This window comes from Dipodomys ordii, unplaced genomic scaffold, assembly GCF_000151885.1.
Source record: "Dipodomys ordii isolate 6190 unplaced genomic scaffold, Dord_2.0 Scaffold100, whole genome shotgun sequence".
Lineage (NCBI taxonomy): Eukaryota > Metazoa > Chordata > Mammalia > Rodentia > Heteromyidae > Dipodomys > Dipodomys ordii.
Window position 1 is genome coordinate 7,468,579 of NW_012267316.1, and position 27,943 is coordinate 7,496,521.

The 27,943-nt window shown below is 44.6% G+C and overlaps 2 protein-coding genes across 6 annotated transcripts in view; one reads left to right on the forward strand and one right to left on the reverse strand.

The window, feature by feature from the left end:
* Nucleotides 1-1,940, forward strand: part of Mppe1 (metallophosphoesterase 1) — a 37,535-nt gene extending 35,595 nt beyond the window's left edge. For all 5 annotated transcript variants that reach the window (XM_013027196.1, XM_013027194.1, XM_013027198.1 and 2 more), the window contains exons 9-10: nucleotides 294-434; nucleotides 1,529-1,940. In XM_013027196.1, coding sequence (XP_012882650.1) covers nucleotides 294-434; nucleotides 1,529-1,711 — 324 coding nt within the window. In that variant the 3' untranslated portion in view covers nucleotides 1,712-1,940. The remainder of the gene's footprint in view (nucleotides 1-293; nucleotides 435-1,528) is intronic.
* A 2,766-nt stretch (nucleotides 1,941-4,706) lies between these two features.
* Nucleotides 4,707-24,044, reverse strand: Gnal (guanine nucleotide binding protein (G protein), alpha activating activity polypeptide, olfactory type). Its single transcript, XM_013027175.1, has 7 exons — nucleotides 23,980-24,044; nucleotides 22,100-22,173; nucleotides 19,025-19,083; nucleotides 18,515-18,635; nucleotides 15,112-15,242; nucleotides 11,507-11,574; nucleotides 4,707-5,512 (listed from the first exon to the last, which is right to left on the reverse strand). The coding sequence occupies exons 3-7, from the start codon at nucleotides 19,080-19,082 to the stop codon at nucleotides 5,366-5,368; spliced, it is 525 nt and encodes a 174-aa protein (XP_012882629.1). The 5' UTR covers nucleotide 19,083; nucleotides 22,100-22,173; nucleotides 23,980-24,044; the 3' UTR covers nucleotides 4,707-5,365.
* Nucleotides 24,045-27,943: the final 3,899 nt, after the last annotated feature.

The following is a 27,943-nucleotide window of genomic DNA, read 5'->3' on the forward strand; positions in this document are numbered from 1 at the left end:
TGGCCCTCTTCCACTTGAGCTAGACCTGTAATTATGGTAAATATTTTTGTAGAATATACTTATGAACAGATTTATAAAAATAAAATATATAAAACCTGTGACAGGAAGAGTAGATTTAAGAGGCTTAGGAAAAGCAAAACAAAGAATTCTGAGGGGAAAAAAAGAAAACCAGTCCTACATAGTCAGAATTTGTACTTGGTTTCATGGGATGAACCTGGTGGTGGCCCTGGGCCCTCAGATGAGTGGAGGCTTAAGTGCTGACTCCCTGCCCTGTGTCTCCTTGGTCTGCTCAGCTGCTGTGGTGGTTCCAGCCCCGCCTGGTCCTGAGTGGCCACACACACAGTGCCTGTGAGGTGCTCCACCCTGGAGGCGTCCCTGAGCTCAGCGTCCCATCATTCAGTTGGAGGAACAGAAACAACCCCAGTTTCATCATGGTAAAGTGAAAGTTTATTTTCATCTGTAAGCTTTCGGAAGTAGTAAAATCACACAGTAATCAACTATTTAGTTGCCGCAATCTGTAAAAATGCACAAAAGGTAGCAATAAATTCCTCTCCTTGCACACTGCATCTGATACACTGGCTGTCTCTAACCTCTGCCTGGGGATGGATGAATGAATAGGGCGTAACTGCATGTGTTACTGGGAGGAGTGGAGGAGCAGCTTCAAGAGCGTTTTATCCTGTGTGTGGGAGACGAGGCCTCTGCTACCACACTGTGCATTCAAGTTTTAAGGATACAGGATCATTCACTCATTAGCTAGACACAGCTATCTCTTCTTTTTCCTGGCTGCCAGTGCTACCAGATTCACAAGCTGACCAAAGGTGGTGTTTCAGGGAATGATTACTTGATGCTTTAGGCCTTTTGTTTAACCATAGATTCCAGCATCCTGTTTATAATTTTATGCCCCTATACTGTATGTCTACTACGTAAAATCATGGGAACCCTTTGTGCTTTCAAAGTCCAAGTAAATAAAAGCATTTGCTACTGTGATTATACTTTACACTTTAGAAAGAAAAGCCAATGGAAATGTGTGGGTATTTCTGGGTAGCAGATCGCCTATTTCAGTATCAGTTGGCAGGAAAACATGTACTTCTTGTTGTTTCTCCCTGACTATTGTGTCTCAGATTCTGTGTTGCTTTCTGGATCCATCAGGTGTCCCTACACTGTGCCCAGGGGATGAGATTTTTTTTTTCAGTACTAAGGGTTGAACTCAGGATTTCACACTTATTTGGCTGGTGCTTTACCACTTTAACCATGCCTCTAGCCTATCTTTTTACTGGCTAGGATTAAAGGTGTGATTCACAAGTTCTTAGCTCAGGAGCAAGTTTAATAGAGAGTTAGCCCACCAGTTACCCACCCCCCCCAACCACACTTAACCAATGGCAGTGTGGTTGATGGTGACTTGTCAGGCTGAAGATCTCTGGGTCTTGGGTGAGGAAGACTGCTTCCTTGCCCTAACCAAGAGAAGGCAGCCTATTGTCTGCTGAGTCTGGTGCTTACTCTGTAGCTTAACTTTCCATTTCTTCCCCAGGGCAGCCTGACGTCCAGAGATTATGCCCTCTCCAAGTGTTTCCTTCCTTTTGAGGACACAGTTCTGACCATGTACAGTGGAGCAGCTGGTTTCCTTGTGGTCCTCATCTTAGCTCATTTTGAGTGTTTAGCCTCACCTTTTCTGTTGGGATGGAACCTGCTCAGAACGCACAGGACAAGGTGAGAGGTTGGTTGTTCATGTGGTAATAAATATCAAAGCTAAAGACAACCTCGGCAGAGCCTACATTAGAGTCAAGTGAATGAGAGCAGAGGCCATTTTATATACATCATGGAAACTAAATCAGTGACTGCAGAATAAATAGTTGATTGTACTGTTCACATGCTATCAGTGAAACATGTACTCTACAACAAAACTTTCCTCGTTTTTATCAAATATATGTATAATCAGGTTGCATCTGTACAGTATGTAAATGCTATGGATACTGTCACTTGCATGCATGACACACAGCCCTTGCTTCCCCAGGAAGGACCCAAAGCTCTGTGCACATTGGGGGCTTGGTGTGCACATGGCATTGGATTTGCTCTGTCCTTCTGTGAAGGCTCTCAGATTTCTATATATTATGAAGCTGTACACTGAAATGAAACTATAGATCAATGTGCAGGAACACATTGTTTTTTTAAAAATAGATTTTAGTATTTCTGTACTAATGAATCAGATTTTTAGATAAGTATAATTTTCTACTCAAGGAGTTTTAGTTGCTACATCTCAATTTAATGCTTGCCAGTGATCAAGCCTGGAAGAAAATGGAAGATATGTCTATTGGTATTTAAAAATAAATGCTGTAATCTAAATAGTCAGTGAAGTATATTTTTTATCCTCCCCTTAAGAGTCTGGCTTTTGTTTTAAATCCAACTATGATTCCTATTTATTTTAATTGAGCCCAGGTCCCTGTGCATACTAAGCATTTACTCTATTACTGAGCTCTGCCCCAGTCTGCATCCATCTTTTGTTAGTACCAGGACTGTGGCTTGAACTCAGGGTTTCAGCCTCTTCCTTATCTTTTTGGCTCAAGGTTGGGACTCTTCCACTTGAGCCACAGCTCCACTTTCTGTGTTTTTGCTGGCTAACTGGAGATAACGAGTCTCTGCTGGGACTGGCTTGAACCGGGATCCTCAAATCTCAGCCTCCTGAGTTGCTAGGATTACAAATATGAGCCACCAGTGCTTCCCATGCAGCTTTAAGAAGTAGTTCAGGGGCTGGGAAGGTGGCTCAGTGGTAGAGCACTTGCCTTACATGCTCAAGGCCCTGGGTTCGATTCCTCAGCACCACGTAAGAAAAAAGCCGGAAGTGGCGCTGTGGCTCAAGTGGTAGAGTGCTAGCCTAGAGCTGAAGAGCTGAGGGACAGCACCCAGGCCCAGAGTTCAGACCCCACGGACCCAAAAAAAAAAAAAAGAAGTAGTTCAGTTAGAGGAGAATTGTTGGCTAAGAATGGACTCGATAGAGTATATCTTTACCACTTTGTGTGCGGAGTAGCTCCTCAGTTACTCTTCTTGTTTTACTGTGAAAGTACCAGAGGAAACGAGATCATGCCCAAAGGATATGTCCTCTGTTAAACTGAAAGTTTTACATAGGGCAGAGAATGGAGCAGCCAGATGGCAGTGGTAATGATATATCATCAGTCATAGCTGGTTTATCCAGTGGCCATCCTTCCATGAGAAAGGAACAGTTAAACCTGGATGAGTTTACAGAATGGTAGGAAATGCTGACTTATATAGTAAACTTTAGAATGTTCAAGAAAGACCAAAAGGACATTAATGGTCTCTCACTTTCATGGATTTGTGTTGTTGAAAATTTTAAGTTTGGACTTCTTTAACAGATTGAGACTTTAAGAACTGCCCTCAGAGCTGTGACTGTAGAAGACATCAAATGCGTGGCTGTAGCAACTTGAATTTCTAGGTATTGTACTCAGCACACTTGGGATGATGCATTTACAGTTCTTGTACATGTGAGAAATAGCCTTATATTTTGTCTGTCTTATTTCAAATAAATATCTTAGGAGATTGAGGCTGTGACTCAGCAGGTGAGCACTTGCCTAGCATGCATTAGACCCTAGGTTTACTGTCAACACAGCAAAACAAAACAATGAATAAATGAGTAAATAAAGCTTCATAATGCTTCACCTTCAAAAGGCCAGTGAGAACTCTATCTTCACTCTCCTTGGCCAACCTTTGCTTTTCTCTTGCTGTTTGTTTCCTTGGACAATGAACCTGGGTCTGGAACTTCCGTGGGGGTAGGGAACCTTTTTACTGCCACAGGCTGTTTGGGTATTTATAGCATCATTTTTAGGCCACACAAAATTACAGATTCAGGCAGCCTGCCTTGGACTGCAGACCAGAGCTGACAAGAAGCTTATGTGTACATCTTATTGTTTACCAAATGGGCTGAATGTTCCCTGTCTGCCTAAGGGAATAGCTGGTCTATTCCTTCCCAGAGATGAAGAAATACACTATCTGGAAAGAAAAAAAAAATTCCTGGTTCCTTGCAAGAAGATTTGATTGCCATTTGCGCCCTGGAGTTGAGTCCTGATCTTTGTAGCTCAGGCTCAAAGCAGTAAAAGCAGGTGGCTGTAAGTGTTTTGTGATATTAGAAAGACAACCACTGGTAAAGTGTGAATGATTTTCATATCAAGGAGAATTTTACAACATACCAACCTGGTTAAAAAAAATAAATTCTGGATACTTTCATCCCCTGTTGTGGAGTAAGTAGCAGGTCATGTTGACATGACGCTGTCTAGCCCAATTAAAAAAAAGAAAAAACCCAGCACATTTCCTTCACAGGTGGAGCCATTATCAAGGCACAGAAGTCTAGGATTTTTCTCCAGTAGTGATAGAAAAGAATATTACATTTTGTGGTCTGTACAGTATGATAAACTAGCAATAAATAAACAACAAAAAGAATATATGAAAGAAGACTATGCTCAACTATCATTAAAGTGTAGAGGATTTTTTTTTTTTTTTGCCAGTCCTGGGGCTTGAACTCAGGGCCAGGACACTATCCCTCAGCTGTTTTGTTCAAGGCTGGTGCTCTACTACTTGAGACACACTTCTACTTCCACCTTTTTTGGTGGCTAATTGGAGATAAGAGTGTCACTGATTTTTCCTGCCTGAGCTGGTTTTGAATTACAGTCCTTGGATCTCAGCCTCCTGAGGAGCTAGGATTATAGGCATGAGTCACCAGCTATTGGATTGTTTTTAGACAGGACACATTTTGCAGTAGTGAATGGGGTAGGTTTTCCTCTTAAGTGTAAAAGAATAAAAGAAGTGCTCTATTAAATTGCCTGCAGCTTTCAGCGACTGTAAATGTGGCTGCAGAAGCATTTCTCTTGCTGGCCTGGGATCTACTCTAAGCCTTGGGCTAGTGCAGATAACAAGGACAGCCACCTGTCTGCCTGCAGCTTTGTAAAGGGGAAAAAAACAACAACAAAAAACAGCACCTCATGGCACTAAATATTCCACAATCAAGTTTGGTAACCTGAAAAAAAAATCAAGTTCTCCTGGATGAACCAACCAATCAATCAAAGAATAAAAAGGATCTCCACCCAGAGAGACTCACTGCAGTGTTACCCCAAAATGAGGGTTGGTTGGAATGGGGAGATTTTGTGGTCCATGAAAACAAAAGCTACAGAACCAAACCTGGGGGGAACAGAGGTAGCCAGAGGCTTGGTGGTCACACGTGGTGTACCCAGGACAAGACACTAGACATACGCTACGTCCTACCATGGCTTGGGGCTGACAGATACAAGTCCAGAGGAAAGCTTCCGCCTTATAGAGTGGTCACAAGGTGCGGGGAGGCAGGTGGCGAGGATTGTGGTGGTCCTCACAGGAGTTCATACTGTTTGAGGTGCATCCGCTGGATGATGTCACGACAGTCGTTGAACACCCTACGGATGTTCTCCGTGTCCACAGCACAGGTGAAGTGTGGGTAGCAGTAGTGTTTGCCATCACCAGTGGCCGTGCTGATTCTCTGCAAAAGAAAGCATCGGTGCTGAGGGTCACTGGCCATGAGAGGAGAACAGCGTAGTGAGACTTTTTGCAAGGGTTGGAATAGCTTGGATCTGGGTCTGGCTGGCCCTGGTCACCCAGGAGCAGCTAGCAGGGTGACTTTCTAGGTTCAGAGCATGTGGCAGGGATCAGACAACCTTGTCCCTGCCATAGCTAGTGTCAGTGAAGCTAGAGAGGCAGCCCAGGCAGCTCAGGACAGCTGTGGATGGGACAGAGCAGGCTGAGATTTTGCAGAAAGCCAACAGGCATCTTACCCAGCATGGTGGACAGAACTTGCTCTCATAACAAAAATGCTTTGTCCTGTTGGCCTGTAGTCATAATCACTAGCAGATGCCACTGAAGAACTGAGAGTTTGGGAGGTTTCTTTTTGGTGCCAGTACTGGGGCTTAACTAAGGGCTTTGTACTTTCACTTGTTTTTTTTCTGCTCAAGGCTGGTACTCTACCAGTTGAGCCACATTTCTACTTCTGGCTTTTTTTTTTTTACTGGTTGATTGTAGGTAAGAGTGTCCCTGGCTGCTGTGCTATGCTGCTGGGTGGTATTGAAGGAAAGTGCCCTGCGATCAACTGTGGGAAATTCAGGGTCAAATATGAGGACGTCCTTGAGCCATAGGCTCACTACATGGGGAACGGTAGAGAGCAGGATATACGGCTTTAAAAAGTGTCCCCCAAAATTCATAGATTGAATCCTAACCCTAGCACCTCAGGATGTGATAGTACTTGGTGGCAGGGCCTTTAAACAACTGACTAGAATTCCTTAAGGTGATCCTAATACAACTGACTGGTGTCCTTGTGAAAAGAGGAGATGAAGGCATAGATTTCCAGGGGAAAGGCCCCGAGGGGGCCTGATAAGAAGGTGCCATCAGCCAAGGGCAGAGGTTTTGGGAGAAGCCAACCCTGCTGGTACTGTGAGAAAGCATAATTCTGTTGGAGACTCTTATCTCAAATAATCACTCAAAAGCCAGAAGTAGAAGTATGGGTCAAGTTGTAGAATGCCAATTTTGAGCAAGAAAGCTAAGGGTACAAGGCCCTGAAGTTCAGCCCCAGTACTGGCACAAAACAAAAACAGTTGTACACTGATGGCCCACATCTGTAATTCTAGCTGCTCAGGAGGCTGAATTCTAGAGAATTAGAGCCAGCCTGGGTAGATAAGTCTCCAAAACTACATCTACAAAATAACCAGCAATTAATTTGTTGTTACTGCTGTTGTTAATAAATCCTTTCTGACGGTGAAAAAAAAAGCAGCAAAAGGCAAGGCTGGAGGTGTGGCTAAAGTGGTGGAGCACCAGTCAAGCAAATGTGAGGCTCTGAGTTCAAAATGCAGTAACAACAATAAAGCAAAAATAAATAAATGCTCGAGGGGGAGGGCAAATGGGAGAAAATGAGGGAGGGGGGTAACACTGTTCCCTAAGAAAGTACTCATTGCTTTATGTAACTGTAACCCCTCTCAACATCATCTTTACAATATAATAAAATAAAAAAAAAACAAGTGAAATAAACGTCAAGTCTCAGGCCTTCTGCATGGTGGGTCACCTGTTATTTGCAGCCCAACTCCCTGAGGCCTCTCTGAAGACATCTCAGATGAGCTTGTAACCAGAAGACTCACAATGCTAACTGTCAAGGCCTATGTGTCAACCTTAGGATGCCTGTGAGGGAGGACAGCCCATCCCTTGGCTTTGTAGGAGCTTCATTTGGTGAAGAAGACCTTTTTTGGAGATTGGCAGGATCTTGGGGACTGAGTATAAGAGATGGCCCACAAATTAACTGGGGCAGGATAAAGGCTAGCCATCCCAGCCTTCTCCATTACAAACCCCAGACGTTCTCTCCTGCAAGCCAGGTAAGACTGGCCCACCTGCTAGGTGTCCATGATCTTCCTCAGTGGACTGTCGGACCAACGGAAGTCACCTCTGACCACCTTGAGGCCTGCAACTGTTTGTCTATGTATACCTTTCTCACTTCTTGACTCCATTTCTCTCTATTTAACCTAAGGCACACACATGTCTGTTTCCCAAAAATGGCTGAAGATGTACTAATGTGCTGTCTTTCTGTGGCTAGTGTAATCTTTCTCTGCCCTTCCCCATGTCAGTTGGCATATCTGGGTGAGTGGCTGGACCTGACATGTGGCACTCTTGGGGTTTGGGCCTGTTGCCTAAGAACCTGGTTTCATGACCACCTAGTTCTCCCACTCCTGGCTCTCTGGTTCTAAGTTATTTCTGCCTGTGAAGATGGTTCCTGCTTCCCCCTGTGGGAGGAAGTGGTCTTGTCTGACACCAACCCTTGGTGGTAAGTCCCCAAATTGTGCAGAGACTGTTTGGTTCCCTTGTCAGAATGCACTTAGTAAAAGGAGATCTCTTCACAGTTCAAACTCAGCCTCTCCCTCAGAAAAAAAGTTTCACACTTTCAGCACCCTTTTCATTGTCTAGATTTCTTTAAGTACTAAGGGTGCTCTTACTTTTCCTTCCTTCCTTCCTTCTTTCCTTATTTCCTTCCTTCCTTCCTCTTTCTTTTTCTCCCTCCCTCCCTTTCTCTTTCCCTTTTTCTTTCTTCTCTCTTTTTCTTTCTCCCTCTCTTTCTTTCATTCATTCTTTCTTCATCCCTCCTTCCTTTTTTTTTCTCTTTGTGCTGGTACTGGAGCTTGATCTCAAGGTCTGGGTACTGTTCCTGAACTTTTCCAGTTCAAGACTAGTGCTCTATCACTTCAGCTACCCTTTACTTAATGGCCTTTTGTTGGTTAATTAGAGATAAGAGTTTTACACAGTTTCCTGCCTGGCCTGCCCAGGCTGGCTTTGAATTGCATTCCTCAGATCTCAGCCTCCTGAGTAGCTAGGATAAAAGGAAAGAGCCACCGGTGCCTGGCCCAAAGGTGCTGTTTCAAGCAGTAGTAACTCCTGTTCAGATGAACAGAGAAACCTGAGTTGTTCAGCCTGCTGGGCTGCGCTGTGTGTCTGGCATTTACCAGTTCCAAATGCCAACTCTGCAGAGCTCTTAACACCACAGGTAAATTTTACCATTCAATATGAAAATTCAGCTATCATGCCTTTATTTCCCCTGATTCACAAGGTTCATACAAGCCAGGTTTGAGACTCTGACAGGGAAAAAAATTTTGTCCAAGTTTGAATACCCATTTATTTTTGTTTGTTTGTTCTGGTACTCAGGTCTTAGGCACTGTCCCTTAAATTTTCTTTTTGCTCGAGGCTGGCACTCTACTACTTGAGCCACAGCTCCACTTCTACCTCTTGGGTGTTAATTGGAGATAAGAGTCTCACAAACTTTCCTGCCAGGGCTAGCTTGACTCTCAGATCTCAGCTTCCTAAGTGGCTAGGATTATAGGCCTGACCCACTGGTACCTGGCTCTGCCCACTGATTTTGGAGAGGGTATGGATTTCAGTTCCAATCTTCATCTAAATGGCTGACATTTACATGCAGAACTAGCATCTCATTAGAAGAAAGCATTATTTTTATATATTTTATGGCCTTACAAGAAGTAAAAACAAATCCTACTACTATAAACTACATTGCCTTATGAGAACTTTCCACTATGCATGAAATGGAAAAGGCCTGAGAATTTGGCAGCAGAGAAACTGGCTGGCCTGTCTTTAACATATTCAGTTGGGGCTTTCTCTGTGCTGCCCTTCACTGCTTAGGACTCTTGTTCTCTGGGGACTGATGACCTAGGGTCTAGCACGTGCTGGCCACACACTCTACCACCTGAGCTGCACTGCCAACACTTTTTGTATTTTGTTTTGAGCTGGGGGTTTTATTAACTTGGCCCCAGATGGCTCTTCCCCAGTGATCTTCCTCACCTCCTCTCCCAAGTAGCTGAGATTACAAGTGTGTACCTCAATGCTCAATAGGGTTTTCTTTCTGATTATAATTGCTTCCTAAGTCACTATAGGATTTCACCTCTATGCCCTTCCCTAACTGTTGGGTTTAAGAGGGAATCTACTTCAAGGGCATGGTGGAATAAAGGACAGATGGAGGCCAGACAGGAGGGTAGTGTTGTTGTTGTTATAATTGTAGGAGGTATTTGGGGGCCTGAACTCAGTGCTTGGGCACTGACTGTTAGGTTTTTCACTCAGGACTAGTTCTCTGCCACTTGAATCTCAGTTCTTCTGGCTTTTTAAAATGATTAACTAGAGGGGATAACAATGCTTGACAAAAATGTACTTATTACTTTATTGATGTAAACTGTAAACTCTCTGTATAGCATCTTTACAAAAAAATAAAAATTTAAAAAAATGGTTAACTAGAGAATCTTATGGACTTTGCTGCCCAGGCTGGCTTTAAACTGTGATCCTCAGATCTCAGCCTCCTAGGCAGCTAGGATTACAGGCATGAGCCACCAAGGCCTGGCTAGGAGGACCTTATCCCATGCCTTGGGCTGTAACTTTTTCACTTGTCATAAGCTAATCTTCCTTCAGTACTCCAAAGGCACTTGGAATTCTACCAGGAACAAGCTCCTGGGAATATGTTGGCATTTACTAATTTTAACTTAGCACAAACTTCAAATCCACCTTTAATCTATCAGTTATTCAAAAGCAAAAAAAGGCGCAGATGTGTAATCTTAGCACATAGGAAGCAGAGGCAGGAGGTTGGTAAGCCCAAGATCAGCTCTGGCTGACCTTGTCTCAAAAACCTAAGAGCTGGGGATGTAGCTCAGTGGTAAATCTTTTGCCTAGCATGTGCAAGACTTGGGTTCTACCCTCAGAGCTGAAACAAAACAAAACTGTGATCTGGGTACTGGTGGCTCATGCCTGTGATCCTAGTTAGTCCTCAGGAGGGTGAGAACTGAGGATTCTGGTTCAAAGCTAGCCTGGGTAGAAAAGTGTGAGATTCTTTATCTCCAATCAATTACCAAAAAAGCTGGAAGCAGCTAGCCACCAGTGGCTCATGCCTGTAATCCTAGCTATTCAGGAGGCTGAGATCTGAGGATCATGGTTCAAAGGCAGCCAGGCAGGAAAGGTCGTGAGACTCTTATCTCCAATAAACCACTCAGAAAACTGGAAGTGGCGCTGTGGCTCAAGTGGTAGAGCACTAGCCTTGAGCTGAAGAGCTGAGGGACAATGCCCAGGCCCAGAGTCCCAGATTTCAAGCCCCATGACTGACCAAAAAGAAAAAAAAAGAAGGGCTGGGAAGTTGCCTCAGTGGTAGAGTGCTTGCTTCACATGCATGAGGCCCTGGGTTCGATTCCTCAGCACCACATAAGCAAAAACAAAAAAGCCGGAAGTGGCGCTGTGGCTCAAGTGGTAGAGTGCTAGCCTTGAGCTGAAGAGCTGAGGGACAGCACCCAGGCCCATAGTTTAGGCCCCATGACCGGACCCAAAAAAAAAAAAGCTGGAAGCAGAGCTGTGGTTCAAGTGATACAGTGCCAGCCTTGAGCAAAAAAGTTACGGGACACCACCCAGATCCTGAGTTCAAGCCCCAGTACTGGCATGTGGACACACACACACACACATACAAAGTGAAAAATGTGTAAGGTAATAAAGCACATAAAGCAAATGTGCCCCAATTTTAGCAATTTGTTAATTTGGGCAAAGAAGTATATGAATATTTTGAATCACAATTCTTTAATGTTTTATGTAAATGTAACATGCACAAAATAAAAAGTTGGAAAAAAGGAGAAATGTCAGAAACACAGCACTCACACTTTGTTACTCTTCTCCAAAGTGTGAGTGCTGTGTTTCCAACTCTGCTGAAGGACTTTATTCTTTCCAGAAAATACAGTGAAGATGTCTAGCCCTTTTGAGTGCTGGTTCCTCAGGTGCCACCTTTGGAAGCCGTCCAAGCCTGACTCTCTGAATATTGGCATCTCAGCCAGGATATGAAAGTCATTCCTTCTTTTATAGACCATTCTTTTAGACAGGAGTCAGTGATCATGGAAAGGTGAATAATAGGAAAATTTACAGAACAATGGAACTCTAAAGTAGCAGGAAAAGAAAAGTTAACAAAATTGCTTACCAAGAACAGATCTCGGATGAAGAACTTAGCTCTTGTAACTTTGGGGTCTTCACCTGCATCCGGTGTGGCTGGAGAAATTAAAAATGAAATTTTATTCAGCTGACATAAAGCAAAGATACTACAGCATAGGAACAAAGAAGGAATTACCAGCTGGGCTGCTGTATGTTCACAGCATTATGGCAAGGCAAACATGAAAATCAAATTTTCATTTCCTGATCCTCCCAAATGATTTTAATACTTACAGCTCTGAAAAATGGTTCTTTGGTAATGTTATGGGGACTGAATGTGTATATCCTCCCCAAATTCTTGTCTTACTTGTTTTTGGTACAATGGTATTACCAAGTGAGAACTTTGGAAGGGTGTCTAGGTAATAGGGACTCTGCCCTCATGATTTTTTTTTGGGGGGGGGGTCGGTCTTGGCGCTTGAACTCTGGGCCTAGGTGCTGTTCCTCAGCTCTTCAGCTCAAGGCTAGCGCTCTACTACTTGAGCCATAGCACTACTTCCAGCCTTTTCAGTTTATATGGTGCTGAGGAATCAAACCCAGGGCCTCGTGCATGCGAGGCAAGCACTCTACCACTGAGCCACCTTCCCAGCCTGACTCTGCCCTCATGAATGGAATTATTGTCTTGTAGTAGAGACATCTTCCATGTGCCCTCATGAATGGAACTGTTGTCTTGTAGTAGAGACAGCTTCCATGTGAGACAGATATAAAGCAGACACCAAGAATGCTGGTACTGCTGGGTGCTGGAGGCTCACACCTGTAATCCTAGCTATTCAGGAGGTTGAGGACCGTGGTTCAAAGCCAGCTTGGGCAAGAAAGTCTGTGAGACATTTATCTCTAATTCATCACTAGAAAACTGGAAGTGGAGCTGTGGCTCAACGTGGTAGAGCACTAGCCTTGAGTGAAAGAGCTCAGGGATAGTGTCTAGGCCCTGAGTTAAAAAACAAAACAAGTAAAACAGAAAAGGAAAAAAAAAAAAGAATGCGGGCACCTTCCTCTTAGACTTCTTAGCCTCTATAACTGAAAGTAAAACTTCTGTTGTGTACAAATTACCCAGTCTAATGTATTCTGTTATAGCTACATACATGGACTAAGATAGCTTAGGGGCAGGTAACTTCTGCTCAAGGAGAATGTAAGCCACTTATTGAATGTTGACCAAATGGAGCTTTGTGGCTATCAGCTTCCTGGTCTCCTGTGATCATCATGAGGCTGTGATTTTTCTGATGTCCATCTTTTGTCAGCCTCTCTCTTAGGAATAGTCTTTTTCCACACAGGCCTTTGGTGTAGGAGAAAGTCAATAGCAGCAGACCACTCTGGCTGTCAGCCCAAGTTTTTTGCTGGGATTTTGGAGGTTGGGGGCTTGCAATCTTTTCTGTTTGCAGAGACCTGAATGAGAACTGGGCATTCACTGGCTTTCTTGAGGAATAACTTACTCATGCTAAACTAAACAATTGGATGAGGTTTGACAAATGACCTGTGAAATGATCACCTATGATCAAAATCATGATGTACCCAACACTTCTGAAGGTGTCCCGGGCCCTTCTGCAGCGCCGCCTCCACAGTCTCCTATTCGACTGCAGGCAACACTGGCATGTCCTCTGCTGCTCTGGATCCATGTGCATTTTCTAGATGTGAGGCGAATACACCCATGTGACCCATGGCCTTGCACCCCTTCATTCTGTCATCACTGTAAGTTCTGTCCATGTTTGCTTGCTAAGTCAGAACTGAGAACCATGGAATTGGATGGTCAAGGCTACCCCCAGGTGCCAACCATGCCAGGAAGAGGTGGGTGTACAGAGTGATAGCACACGTGGTACCCATGTGGACATTAGCCACTGGGCCTTGCCAGGTGGTCAGCAACTTGGGTCCCTTCAGCTACTCTTTGATCTTCCCTGGCTTGGCAGCTCAGCCTCGACGCTGCTGGGGGTAAGCGTAAGTGGGGTATGCTTATGTTTCAGAACGATAGCAGTGACACAAGTTCAGAGAATGTTTTAGAAAGGTGAGTAACCAGGTAGAAAGCTGCAGCAGTCACTGAGATGAGGTTCAGGCCCAAGGCTGTGAGAGTAATAAAGGCAGATGCTGGGGAAGGGGATGTCTGTGGTGGTGCCACAGAACTCAGCTTCTGCCTGGCAATGAGGTGGGGTGGGGGTGGGAGGTGGTTCTAGGGAGAGGGAAAGGTTCAGCCTGCTGGCAAGACAATGGTGCCAGTCTCAGCTCTGTGACAAAAGCCACTGTGCTGTGACAATTTCCTGAGTCTGGGATTCAGTCTTGACTCGGCCAGAGTCTCAGCACATGTTATTACCCAGAACTCCAGGTAGGAGCTGAGCTCAGACAGGGCCTGCACAGAAGTATGTGCTCACCAGGACCAACGCTGCCTGGTGATGACAGGGGCTGCTGGCATTTTATGACAGAGAGGATCTGTGAGCTGGGTGCTGGTGGCTCACACCCGTAATCCTAGCTCCTTAGGAGGCTGAGATATGAGGACTGAGGTTCAAAGCAAGTGTTGTCAGAAAAGTCCATGAGACGCTTATCTCCTATAAACTACCCCACCCACCCCCCACAAAAGCCAAATAGCCAAAAGTGGAGCTCTGGCTCAAGTGGTAGAGTGCTAGCCTTGAGCAAAAAAGCCCAGGGCCAGCACCCAAGCCCCAGGACTAACCTAAAAAAAGAAAGAAAGAGAAGAGAAAAGAGAAGAGAGTCTGTGACAACAAAGCCAGAGCTGGATCCCAGGCCCATTCCTAGTGGCTACTCCTTCTCACAAGGAACCATGTGCCACTAGGAATTTGTGGAAAGAATCAGCTTGGCTCAGGATTGACTTGGAATTCACTTACGTAGAGACCCACCATGATGGAGAAGAGAAACTTGAACATAAGGAGCAAGAAAGCAGGAAAGTTCATGATACTCCAATTAACCAGCAATAAAAAGAAAGAAAGAAAGAAAAAAAAATGGAGCTCTGGCTCAAGTGGTAGAGTGCTGGCCTGAGTGGACCAGCTAAGGGATAGTGCCCAGGATCTACGTTCAAGCCCCAGGACCAGCACAAAACAAACACAAAAAACACTAGCACATGAAGAATACTGCATAAGTTTCCCTCAGGCTGTGTGCATGAATAAGGTGTACAGGAAACATAAGTGAGGTTTGTGTTTAGACTTGGTTCCCATCCTCCAGATAACTTACTCCAAAATTAAAAATCTGAAATCTGTCCCCACATTTTTTTTTGGGTCCAGTCGTGGGGCCTGAACTCTGGGCCTTGGCGCTGTCCCTCAGCTCTTCAGCTCAAGGCTAGTACTCTACCACTTGAGCCACAGCGCCACTTCCGGCTTTTTTCTTTTTTCTAATGTGGTGCTGAGGAATCGAACCCAGGGCCTCATGCATGCAAGGCAAGTGCTCTACCACTGAGCCACCTTCCCAGCCCCGTCCCCACGTTTTTATTAAGGGACACAAATCTTCCCCCAAATCCTTGCAGATGGAGTCACAGAAGAGAGTACTGACCTAAATTTGTGGAATTTCTCAGACTCATCAGACATGTTTGAATAACAGTATCAGGACTACTGAGAAACAACAATCTATTCCTCAATTGTGAGACCTGTTTTTTAAAAATCTTACCATCTTCAGGAACAGTGTAATTTGCATACTCCGGGAAATAGTCTTCAATTTTTGACTTCCCTGCCAAGACTTTTTCTGCCAGCATATCCTGTTTGTTCAAGAACAAGATGATAGATATGGTCCGTAACCACCTAGAAAGGAAAAAAATGGACACATAGATTTCACTTACACTAGTACACACTGTGTTGGAAAAGTATCTAACACTAAGAATATTTGGTTAAAAGGGAACAATTGGCTTAGTTCAGGGGTATACAGAGTTTGTGGAGTGCTAGGCCTGATTTTGATCCCTAGGTCCACCTAAGGGAGGGGGAAGGTGGAGTAAGGGGAACACTTTGGAACAATCTGGAAACATACAGGAATCAAAATTGTTCAATATTCTTAATTACAAATAGTCCTTTAAAAAACTTTTCTATAACTTTATTATTTGCTGTGTGTGCGTGTGTGTATGTGTGTGTGCATGTGCTGGTAGTGGAGGTTGAACTCAGGGTTTCATGCTCTCATTTGGCTTTTTTTGCTCTACTAACTGAACTATAGCTCCACTTGTGACTTTTTGCTAATTGGAGATTAGAGTCTGCTGTATTTTCCTGCCCAGGCTGGCTTCAAATTGCAATCCTAAAATTTCAGTCTTCAGAGTAGCTGGGATTACAGGTGTGAATTATGGACTCTCAGTTTGTTAAATATTTCCTTCCTTCCTTCCTTTCTTCCTTTTCTGCTAGGGTTTGAACTCCAGGTCTTGTGATTTTCTACCACTTGAACCATACTTCCAGCACTGCCTTTTGCTGATTGTTTTGGAGATGGAGTCAAGTAACCTTTTGCTGGTTAATTGGAGTTAAGGGTGTCTTGGATTTGTCTGTCTCGTGTGGCTTTGAACCACAATCCTCAGATCTCAGCTTCCTGAGCCATTGGTGCCCAGATTGTTTTATTGATATGATTGTCTTATTGTGTTGTCCAGGCTTTCTTTGAACAACCATCTACCCAATCTCAGCCTCCCAAGGAGCTAGGACTTATAGGTATGAGCCACCATGCCCAGCTTAAAACAGAATGTAAATACAGTATAAATTATAATGTAAAATGACTTTTCCATAATCTTAACTTATAGAAAAATACATAAAAATCAAATGTAATTACAGAGACAATTATGATTATAGCTTTTATGTTCCTATGTGTAAGGTTTTTATTTTTATTTTTTGGTTCTTACAAATATTTATAAAAGTAAAAAAATAAGATCTTTTTTTGAGGGGTGTTCGCATGTACATATGTGTGTGTGTGGTTCTGAGGATCAAGTCTAGGGCCTTGTTTATACCAGGCAAGTGCTGTATCACTGAGTTACAAATGTCCCTGTATGACTAAGTGTATATGCATATGTGTGTGAGTGCATGTATGTACTATTTATAATGATTTCAAAGCATTCTTCCAGAGTCCAGGTGTTTCCTGACCTTCTTTCTCACTCCCTCTTTTTATTGTTATTATTAAGGAGTTGTACAGAGAGGTCATAATTCAATAAGTCAGGTTATGAGTACAGTACTTCTTGGGCAATGTTACCTCTTCCTTTGCTATTTCCCATTCTCCCTCCTGTCCCTATCCACAAGTTACACAGTTCATTTTTTACATAGTGTATATTGAATATAAAACTGCATTTGCTCACCTCTCCTCCCTCACTTCCTGTGCTCCTACTAACTGTCTTCACACCCTAACATTTGTAGTTCAATACTTGGTAGAGAAGTGCTTTCCTAGTAATACAGACCTTTTGCAAGGTCAGTTTCTATTTTCTTTCTTCCTTGCTGGATTTCTTCCTAAACCATTCAGAAGAGACTCTGGTTTAAACTATATAAGTATGCATTGGTATGTTTGCTGGCCATTCCTTTCTGACAACCACTTCTGACACTTGGCTATACTAAATGGTGTCAAATAGACAATGTCAGACATGTGGCTTTTGGGTGAGAAGAATCTTAAAGTCCACCTAGCTCTGAGTGAATGTTCTAAACTGGATTCTAAAATTTTGAAAGTAAACAAGCTGGGTCTGGTAGTACAGACTCACAATCCCAGTGACTCAGAAGGCCGAGGCAGGAAGACTGTAGTTCAAGGCCAGCCTGGATAACACATGAGATAATGGTGTCAAAAAAAGGAGCTGGGAACCTTAGCTCTCGAGAAGCTAAGATCTGAGAACTGAAGTTCAAAGGCAGCTAAGGCAAACAAATCTAAGAGACTCTTATTCCAATTAAATAGCAAAAAGTTGGATGTGGAGGTGTGGCTCAAATGGTAAAGTGCCAGCCTTGAGCATTAAAGCAAGAATTTGAGGTACTAAGTTCAAGCCCCAGCAATGGTAGGGAAAAACAAAAACAACAACAAAAAAACCCCCAACATACCACTCCAGTTTTTTTTTTTTTTTGGGTCCGGTTGTGGGGCCTGAACTCTGGGCCTGGGCGCTGTCCCTCAGCTCTTCAGCTCAAGGCTAGCGCTCTACCACTTGAGCCACAGCGCCACTTCTGGCTTTTTCTTTTTTGCTTATGTGGTGCTGAGGAATCGAACCCAGGGCCTCATGCATGCAAGGCAAGCGCTCTACCACTGAGCCACCTTCCCAGCCCCAGTTTTTAACTCCAGATATAATCTCAGGCTTTTATAACAGATTTACATTTTCTTGACAAAGCATAGAGCTTCCTTAAAAAAAAAATCCTCATTTGAAGTATGCCTGTGCTTGAAACCGTTTAGTATTATTAGTTACTACAGAGTATATTACTTGAAACTTGTTTTTTGAGACAAGAGGCCCTACTGGCCATGAACTTGCAATCCTCTTCCCTCAGCTTTGAGCGTGTTAGGATTACTCAAAAAATATTTTAAAATAAAAAGCAGATCTTCAATGTTCTGAGTTTAATTAATTAATTAACTTTTGCCAGTACTGAGGCCTGAATCCAGAACCTTGTGCTCTTTGCTTTAATTTTTCTGCTTACAGCTGGTGCTCTATCACTTGAGCTTTGACTCCACTTCCTATTTTATTTTATACTTTTACTAGGTTTTGAACTCAGAGTTTTGCACCTGTTAAGCAGGTATGCTTCCACTTGAGCTGCACCCCCTCCCATCCCTCTGATTTTTTTTTTGAGGGTCTTAGGGCTTGAACTCAGAGCCTGGGCACTGTCCCTGAGCATTAAAAAAATATATATATATGATTCTATTATTATTGTTAAGGTATTACACAGAGTGTCCCTGAGCTTTTATGCTCAAGGCTAGTGCTCTACCACAGTTCCTCTTCTGCTTACAACAGAAGATGGTTCATTGGAGATAGGAGTCTCATAGACCTTTTTGAATTGGGCTAGTTTTGAGAAACAGTCCTCAGATCTCAGCTTCCTTTTTTAAAAAAAGAAGACCTATGATCCAGTGGTGAGTCTAAGTTTATTGTTTTTATAACCTGTTGTTCCAGATGCTTTCAAAAAGGTCCAGCGATTCTCTCAGTCTGTTGGTGTTGTTGTCTTCCCGGATAACCATGTTGTAGCTACTGCAGGCGGCCACATAAATGATCGCGGTGACATCTTGGGGGCGGGAAGGGGAGAAAGAAGGAAGCACTGTAGTTGGACAATGGTAGTCACTGTGGGGTTAGGGTCAAGGACAAACTCAATAGCTATTCAGATCCAGGACTTTGTCACTTCACTCAGTGATATAAGAATGACTTGACCACAGCTGTGTATAACTGGCTGCTGCTCCACACATCTTTGGTGTACCCCAAAGATGAATGTAAGTTTGGGATGCTTAAGTGCTTTACTTAGGAGAGCCCCATTTAAGGAAAGAGCACCTCATCCATCGAATGCTACATTTCTCAAACTAGTTATACTAGAGAGCATCTGACTCCAAAGCAGTTAGATCTAGAGCAGTGGTGAGTCAAGAGCCCAGTGCCCCGGCGCCTTGAGAGTGTGACAATCACCATTGAAGCACTGAATCCACTTTCTTCTCTCATCCCTCTGGCCACCAACATCGAACATGCTGTGGAAGAACAACAGGAAGAGCACTGGTTATTTAGGAAAGCATAGGGACTATTTTTTTTTTTTGGTTCCAGTTCTGGGGCTTGAACTCAGGGCCTAGGTATTGTCCCTGAGATTTTGTGCTCAAGGCTGGCACTCTATCACTTGAGCCATAGATCCACTTTTAGCTGTGTATTTGGGTTGTCTTTGAACCTTGATGTTTAGGTGTTAGCCTCCTAACAGCTAGGATGACAGGTGTGAGCCAACGATGCCCAGAAGGGCACCATGTTTTACTTTTCTCCTCTGCTATCAGAATGTTCAGCAGCACATCACGCCACCTGGGTACCATCAGTCCTGTGTGGTTTCAGCCTCCCGGTAAGGCACTTCAAGTTCTCCCCTCTTATCTACAGCATGGCTGTAGAGGCTTAAGATCAGGCAGAGGGCAGGTGGCTCAGTATTCCAGTGACACATAGTAGTTGCTTAATGCAGAGGTTTCTAGTTTACATGTCTTACTCAGACATCTAAACCTCTCCTAGCACACGTCAAGTCTACTTCAAGGGCTGTTGTGGTGACTTGTCTCAGCTCTTAGGCCACTCTCTTGCTTTCTGGATAGTGAGAGAATCTCCTTTCTCATCTTGCTACATCCACAGCCCCTCTGTTAGCAGATCACTCTCCTCAGAGATCTGCAGTGTGATGAGCTACACTGACGACTCATTCTTGACCACTGCCAAGCCCCAAGCTGTGTGCCTACCCCAGTTTTCTCTGCCATACCTTGCAGTTCACCAGGCCTGGCCCATCTACTGGCCTGTCTGTGCAGTACACTCCTTTACATGAGCCATGCTTCCCTGTAGGAGATTCTTTTTCTACCTGCCCCATTTCCAACTTTCCCAGGAGGCTGTAGCTCTGAGACCTCTCTTCCTTAAACCTGAAAAGACAACCACATAGCCATGCCAAGGACCCCAGATTATAATCTGCATGCTTAACCTTAGCACATGCAGGGCATGCCCAGTTCTGGAGAAGTTCATTTAGAAACAAAAGCTCTCCTTCTTGTCAGGCACCCGTGGTTCATACCTGTAATACTAGCTACTCAGCAGATTGAGATTTGAGGATGGAAGGTGTTTGAGTTTTATCTCCAATTGATCACCAAAAAGTCAGAAGTGGAGCTATGGCTCAAGTGGTAGAGGGCCAGCCTTGAGTGAAAAACTTAAGGGACAGCACTCAGAACCTAAGTTCAGCCCCAGTACCAATATGTGTGTGTGTGCACGCACACATGCACAAAGAGCCATTATCATCATCAACAATAGTAAATCTCAAATGCTATTTCTGTGCAAAACTTCACTGTGAATGATCCCCTATTCCACGTCATGACAGCTTGGTGGCGCACTGTGCAGGTCTCATGACAAGTATGAACCTAGCACAGTTTTATCCAGGCTATACACCCTGATAGTAGCATTATTCTGGGCTCTAAAGAGACCCAGATGTAGTGCACATCACCTGTGCACCGAGAGACTGCTGGACCACACAGAACACAGAGCTCCAGATCTAAGGGATTCCCTCCATCTATTTGTGAAGTCAAACATACATCAGACATGCTGAGAGTAACTTGGGAAAGGACAAGGCAGGGTGGCATCAGGTCTGGGGGTGCACAGTAGATGATGGAGAAATTCCAGGAGTCACTGTGGGCTTGGATTTGAAAGGCACTTTGACAAATCTGTAGGGTTTGCTTGGCTTTCACAGCATTTGGGACTCAGAGAAAAGGAACAGCAAAAGCACTGTGGCAGAAGAGCCTGGTGAAATCTGAACACAGACATAGTCCAACCTTGGTGAGGCAGGTAGCAGGTAGAGGGGAGAAGCCTGGGTTACCTGGTAAAGGCTATTTTTTTTTAAAATAAAGGATCAGCAATAGCCCTTACATCCTTTTCTGTACAGATAACAGGATACTAGGCATATGGTGCTTCGAGAAGCTTCATTTTGTGACAGTGAGGAAGACTGGAGATGGGTAAGGCAGAAGAGGGAGAAGAGCCAGCCCCTGCTGCTTTGGTCAGGGTGGAAAGTCAGTGGGACTGGAGTCTTAGCCTTAGTGCTGAAAGGAACGAAAGATTTTGTGGAGAGAGAATTGACTTTTTGTCACAGGGAGAAAACTAAAGAAAAGGGGCTGGGAAGATGGCTCAGTGGTAGAGCGCTTGCCTTGCATGCCTGAGGCCCTGGGTTCGATTCCTCAGCACCACATAAGCAAAATGAAAAAAGCCAGAAGTGGCGCTGTGGCTCAAGTGGTAGAGCACTAGCCTTGAGCTGAAGAGCTGAGGGACAGCGCCCAGGCCCAGAGTTCAGGCCCCACGACCGGACCCAAAAAAACAAACAAACAAACAAAAAACTAAAGAAAATAAGCTCATTGAGTGGCTGTGTGTGGACAGCCTGAGGATCCTACTGGTGACAAGTTGCTATTTGCCTGGCACTGGTGGCTTGTGCCTGTAATCTTAGCTCCTCAGGACGCTGAGATCTGAGGATCAAGATTTGAAGCCAGCCTAGGCAGAAAAGGCTGTGAGACTTTTGTCTCCAATTAACATGGAAAAAAAAAAGAAAGCTAGACATGGCTGTAAGGTTCAACTGGTAGAGTGTCAGCCTTGAGGGAAGCAAGATAGGCTCCGAGTTCAATCCTTAGTACTGGGATGCACACACACACACACACACACACACACACACACACACATGCACGCACGCACGCACACACGCACGCACGCACACGCACACACGTTGCTATTTTCATCTCTCAAACTCCTGACTTAATAATAAGGGCCAAGGGCAGATTAGGTAGGGGGAAAAGAATTTTCCTTTTAGGCTTTAGCCTTTCCTTTAGCAAGTGGTAACAAGAACACTGAACCCTTGCTGGAATCAAAACCGTACAGCAGAAAGAGTCGGGCTTCCCATTCCTTGGCTGGCCCTTCTCCACCCCAGCTCCTAGAGCTTCCCATTCCACAGCCCACCCTGCACTCCCAGCTGGGTCCCTGTCACAGCCGTGCTATTATCTATATACTCACTGGAAGTTCACTTTATCCACCTGGAATCGAGTCTCAAAAATTCCTGACGTCAGCACTCTGCATCTAAGGAGGTCCTGGAAGCAAGAAGACAAAAGCAAGCAGAGCCTTGGAGTAACTACAGTAACTGAAATTTCATAGGACACTTCTCTTATAAAGAACAAAGTAAAGCAGTAACAACGAAAAACTCCGACAATAAAACTGCTTTATTCTCCAAGAATGCCTCTTTACAACTAATGGCACAAGTTAGTCCTTAAAGAATGATTAACTGCTAGACACGGGTGGCTCACATCTGTAATCCTAGCTACTCAGGTAGTTGAGATCTGAGGATCCAGTTTCAAAGCAGCCTGGGCAGGAAAGTCCATGGGACTCTTATTTCCAATTAACCATCAAAAAGCCACAAATGAGGTGTGGTTCAAGTGACAGAATGCCAGTCTTGAGCAAAAAAGCTAAGAACTGTGCGAAGGCCCTGAGTTCAATCCCAAGTGTCACACACACACACACAATCTTATTTCCCTTCTGACTTTTGAAAAGTGACTCACACACACATGCATCTCCCATCTTGCTGGCTTCTGTGCACCTGACAACCAAACCCTAGTGCTTAGTGCTCTGAGGTAAGCATCTCTGCCTACTCTGGAGGACACAGTTTGAGTGAAGCATTTATAACTCATGGATCCTCTGGCTGGATGTGACTTGATTTCAGATTTGCTCTCTTCCCTGCTTTAGTTCTATTATCTCAGATCAAAGTGTCATGGCCCTGAGAGAAGAAGAACTAGAAAGCCATATATGTTCACCAAGTTGACATCACTGATATCCTGTGAAGATATCAGGCTTGTTTTCTTACTGCCAGATCTTTTATGTTGATGTTACCACAATAATTCTAGAAGTTGCGAGGTCTTACCATTTCAGCAGAATGAGAAGTGTTTAGAATAGCCTGGACAGGTTATGAAGAATACGAAGCCCAGACACTGTCAAATTACTTTTGAGGGGAGGAAGAGAATGGTAGACCAAGAAGACATGGCCTCCAGGGGAGGTAAATGCTAAGGGAATTTGGAGGGTTGCTTTGAATGGAGACCCTATTTTCCTTGAGGTTTACTAGCTCTAGAAAGCACACAGGGCTCCTGAATTGAGCTCCCAAGGGCTTTCCAGTCTTTAAAGATAGCTGAAGGCTGGAGGGGAATGAAAAGTCCCTTAGTGCTTTTTTAAATGTACACATGGTTTCCTTTTCAATCCCACTCTGGCCACTCTGGCACACCCTGGAGAATGTTCTGTGGTATGAGACCCAGCCCTAGGGCTCTAAGCAGAACAAACCCAGTGTACAAGGCAGGTGGGGCCCAGTTTAAGAGGGGCTGGGACATGGCTTTGCTGCTGATGGCCCAGGAAGCCCAGTCACCTGATGCTTTTCTGCACTGGCATGTTAGAGTTCTACTAGGTTCTAGAGCACCAAATTGGGACACAAGGCTCAGGATTTGGTGTCACATGTAAGGGCAGCCCCACGAGGTGCAAGCAGTCATATTTAGGGGAATGTTTTCCTTCACTCTGTGTGTGTGTGTGTGTGTGTATGTGTACAGGTACTAGAGCTTGAACTCAGAGTCTGGACGCTATCCTTTAATTTTTTTGTTCAAGGCTGGTTCACTACCACTTCAGCTACCACTCTACTTCCAGCCTTTTGGTGGTTAATTTAACATAAGAATGCCATGAACTCTCCTGCTCAGGCTGGCTTCGAACCTTAATCCTCAATCCTCAGAGCTCGGTCTCCTGAGTAGCTACAATTTTACAGGTGGGAGCCAACAGATGATTATCTATTTCCGATAATCCCTGAGTGGTGGTAGAAATCAGTCTGAGAAGCTTAAAAATGGTAGTGGTGAGTGTGAATCACGTACCTGGTCTGTGGGTGTGTAATCCACCAGGCTGACACTGTCAATTCTCTCCAGGAAGCTGCAAAGAAAGGCAGATATGTTCAGAACCATCTCTGCCCACCCTCCCCTGGGGTTGAGTTATAACAACAGGAGTGCAGGGAGGACAAGGCACAGGCCAGGAGCCGGGGCAGCTTCTGCTCTCCCTCCGGAGTGTGGACCTGTGCAGAGAACACAGCCTTCTGACAGAAGGCGAAACCTGCATTTGGTTTGGCTTTTTATGTTCATTTCTGTCTTCTTCCTTCCTGTTTATCCTGTAAGATTGAGGGTGGCAGATACTTGGAAACAAGGAGGGACATGGAGCCTTACTTTAAGGCCAAACTGTAGAAGATTTTGCAATGTAAGTTAAAAAAGAAGTTAGGCCCCAATGGCTCAAGCTTGTAATCCTAGCTACTTGGGAAGCAGAGATCAGGGGATTGCAGTTAAGAGGTGAGGGCAAGCATATAGTTCCTTTAGAGCCATCTCAGTCAATGGCTACATGAAGTTGCCCAGGCCTGTTATTCCAGATACAAAGGAAACACAATGGCTAGACACACTGGTGTGAGCCTGTCATCCCCAGCAACGCAGGGAAGCACAAGTAGGAGGTCACAGCCTAGGCTGGGCTGGGCATAAAGTCTAGAAAATAACCAATGTAGGCCAGTTACTGATGGCTCATACCTGTAATCCTAGCTGCTCAAGAGGCTGAGATCTAAGGATCATGATCAAAGCAAGCCCTGGCAGAAAAGTCTGTGAGATTCTTTGATGAACCACCAAAAAAGCTGGTAGAATGCTAGCCTTGAGAGAAAAAGCTAAAGGACAGTGCTTAAGTTTTGAGTTTAAGCCCTTGTACTGGTACAAGAGAAATAAAGAAGAAAGAAAAAGAGAGAAAGAAAAATAATTGGTGCAAAAGAGGGGCTCTGGGGTATGGCTCAAGTGGTAGAGCTCCTACCTTGCAAGTGCCAGGCCTTGAATTAAAAGTGTCCTATTGCCAAAAAGAAGGATGAAGAGGAGGAGAAAGAGGAGGAAGAGGAGGAGGAGGAGCAAGTGGCAGCAGTGAAAGTGGAAGAGGAAGAGAAGAAGAAGAAGAGGATGAGGATGAGGAGGAGGTGGTATTGGAGGAGGAGAAGGAGGTGGTATTGGTGGTGGTGGTGGAGGAGGTGGTGGAGGAGGAGGGGGAGGAGGAAGAGCAGCCGGGTTCTGGTGGCTCATGCCTCGAATCCTAGCTACTCAGGAGGCTGAGATCTGAGGATCATGGTTCAAAGCCAGCCTGAGCAGGAAAGTCTGTGAGACTGAGCTCCTATAAACTACCAGAAAACTGGAAATGATGCTGTGGCTCAAGTGGTAGAGCGCTAGCCTTGAGCAGAAGAGAGCTGAAGGACAGTGCCTAAGCCCAGAGTTCAAGTCCCACGACTGACAACAACAACAAAAAAGAAAATGAGAAAGAAGGAACGAAATAGAACAGAAAGAAGGAAAACCAGATAGGCATTTATTTAAATTTATATTATTATTATTATTTTGGTGATGGTACTGGGCCTTGCACAAATGTTCCTTTAATTGTGTGTGACTATAAAAGTTTACGAATGTGAGCTTGTGTAGCGGTATGTGTGCATATTTGTGAATGTGTGCTTGTGTGTATGCTTGTGGCTGTGTGAGGATGTGTGTGCTAATGACTGAAATTTTGTGTCAGGGATTGTGCCAGGTGACCTGACATGGCCCTTGCGTCAAATCCTTGTCATGTAGGGTCACAGGCTGCCTCTGCCTCCTCCTCACAGAGGCGGACACCTGTCCCAAGCATCACCTGGCCATCTCCGTGGGCATCTCTGGGTGGCCTGTCTCGGCTGGTTCACAGAGCACTTACTGAAGAGTTCAGGGGCTGGTTGACAGAACCCATCTCTGAAGAAAGAATAGGGGCTTCTGGAGAGAGAGCAAGGAACCAGGGCAAGTCTGAGCAACCCCTGCTCTGTGGCTAGGCCAGGTGGGCACTAAAGTATTGAAAGGGAAGTCTCTGGCCCAGAGAGATGCAGGTAAATAGGTGAGTGCCGATGACCTTTCTATCTGTCAATCCTGGGCAGTCAGAACTGTCCCTTGGTATTTGTGGTAAGGTGATAGCATGTTCTCTAAGTCATGTGCACTTGGGCATTTTGTCTTGTGAAACTGCCTTTGCTTGTCACCTTGTAGAGCCCCGGGTAGATGTGTAAGAGGTCAGCTGCAAGTCCTGTTCCCTCTTTTACAGAAACAAACAGGTCATTTTTATGAACCAACACTTGGCTAAAGAAACAGAACAACCACTTAGTTTCTCTTGCCATCTCAACTCATCTCCCTTCCTTTCCTTTCCCTTCCCTTCCTTTCCCTTCCCTCCTCTCCTCTTCTCTTCTCCTTTCCTCTTTCCTCTGTCTCTTCTGTCTGTCTCTGTGCCTGCTGGTCCTGGGGCTTGAACTATAAGGGTCTAGGTGCTGTCTCTTAGCTGTTTTATCAAGGCCAGTGCTCTACCACAGCTCCACTTCTAAATTTTTGGTAGGTAACTGGGAGATAAGATTCTCATAGAACTGTGATCCTCAGATATCAGCTTCCTGAGTAGCTAGGATTTCAGGCATGAGCCACCAGTGCCTGGCTCAGCAACTTCCCTCTGAGAAACTAGTGACAGTCCCTGTTGGTACTGCAGTGACATTTTGGCAGCTTCTACCCACGCACCCCTAGGTGCAGCTCAGTTGCAATTAGGCAGCCCTAGCTGTAGATGAGAAACAAGCAGAATGTGTAAAGGAGAAGGACCGGATCTACCAGTATGAGGAGTGGCCTGCCAGAGGGACAGAAATGGCGGGGACAACTGGGACCTTGCTGGTCAGGAAAGGGAATAAGGTATGTCAGCTGGAAGAACAAAGGAGGCTTTGAACCACCATTCTTAGATTTCAGCCTCCTAAGCAGCTAGGATTACAGATGTGGGCTACTAGCATCTGGCTTATTCCAAGTTCTTGATCCTTGAAAAAGAATAGAGCAAAGAGACTTTGGAGTCTATGATAAAGTGAGAAAAATGTCAGCCCTAGAGAGGACAGAGACTAGATTGTGGTCCAGACAATTGTATTCCTCCCACATGCCTCTTGTGCCTTGATCATTTGATTCAGACATGTTCTGTCCTCCTGACCTGGCAGAGTGATGAGCATGTGACTCTGAAAGGAAGCAGCTCCAACCAGAAGGGCTGGAAGGAGCTTGAGATGAAATCAAAGTTTGTGGCTTTAGAGTTTAGGAAGTAACCAATTTAAACTGGGATGAGCATAGAGTAGCTAGAGATAGGTGGGTGAATTTGTTCACAGGATAATAACTATGTAAGTAGGAAGAATGAAATATGGTAACAAAAAGTACATCTAAGGTTCCTGAAAGATGTAATTAAACACTGCCTTCCAGAGGAAGTAGTGGGAGGGAGGTGGGAACCTTTCTGATGCTATTAATGATGCATGGCTCAGACATGCTAAGGACAAAGGCAAAGGTGAAGTAGCAAAGGTGTTAGCCTCCCCCCCCACCCCGCCCAATTCCCTATGGGTATTCTAGGTCCTCCTAGAATTATTACATAGAGATGAATTTTAAAAGGATCTTCCAGGTCATATCCAGAACTTGAGCACATAAAATACATTTTGAGGGGTTATAACACTGTCTCCTTAATTATGCTGCCACATACTATTTAGAAAAATTAAGCAAGCTTGGTGCCAGTAACTCACGCTTATAAGACTAGCTATTCAGGAGGCTGAGATTTGAGAACTGCAGTTTGAAGAGAGCCTGGTGAGACAAATCCAACAATAAACCACCAAAAAGCTTGAAGTGGAGGTATGGGTCAAATAGCAGAGTGTCAGCCTTGAGCGAAAAAGCTAAGAGAAAGTGCTCAAGCTCTGAGTTCAAACCCCAGCACCTGCAAAAAAAAATTAAAAACAAACAAAATGCAACCAACAACCAACCCAACAAA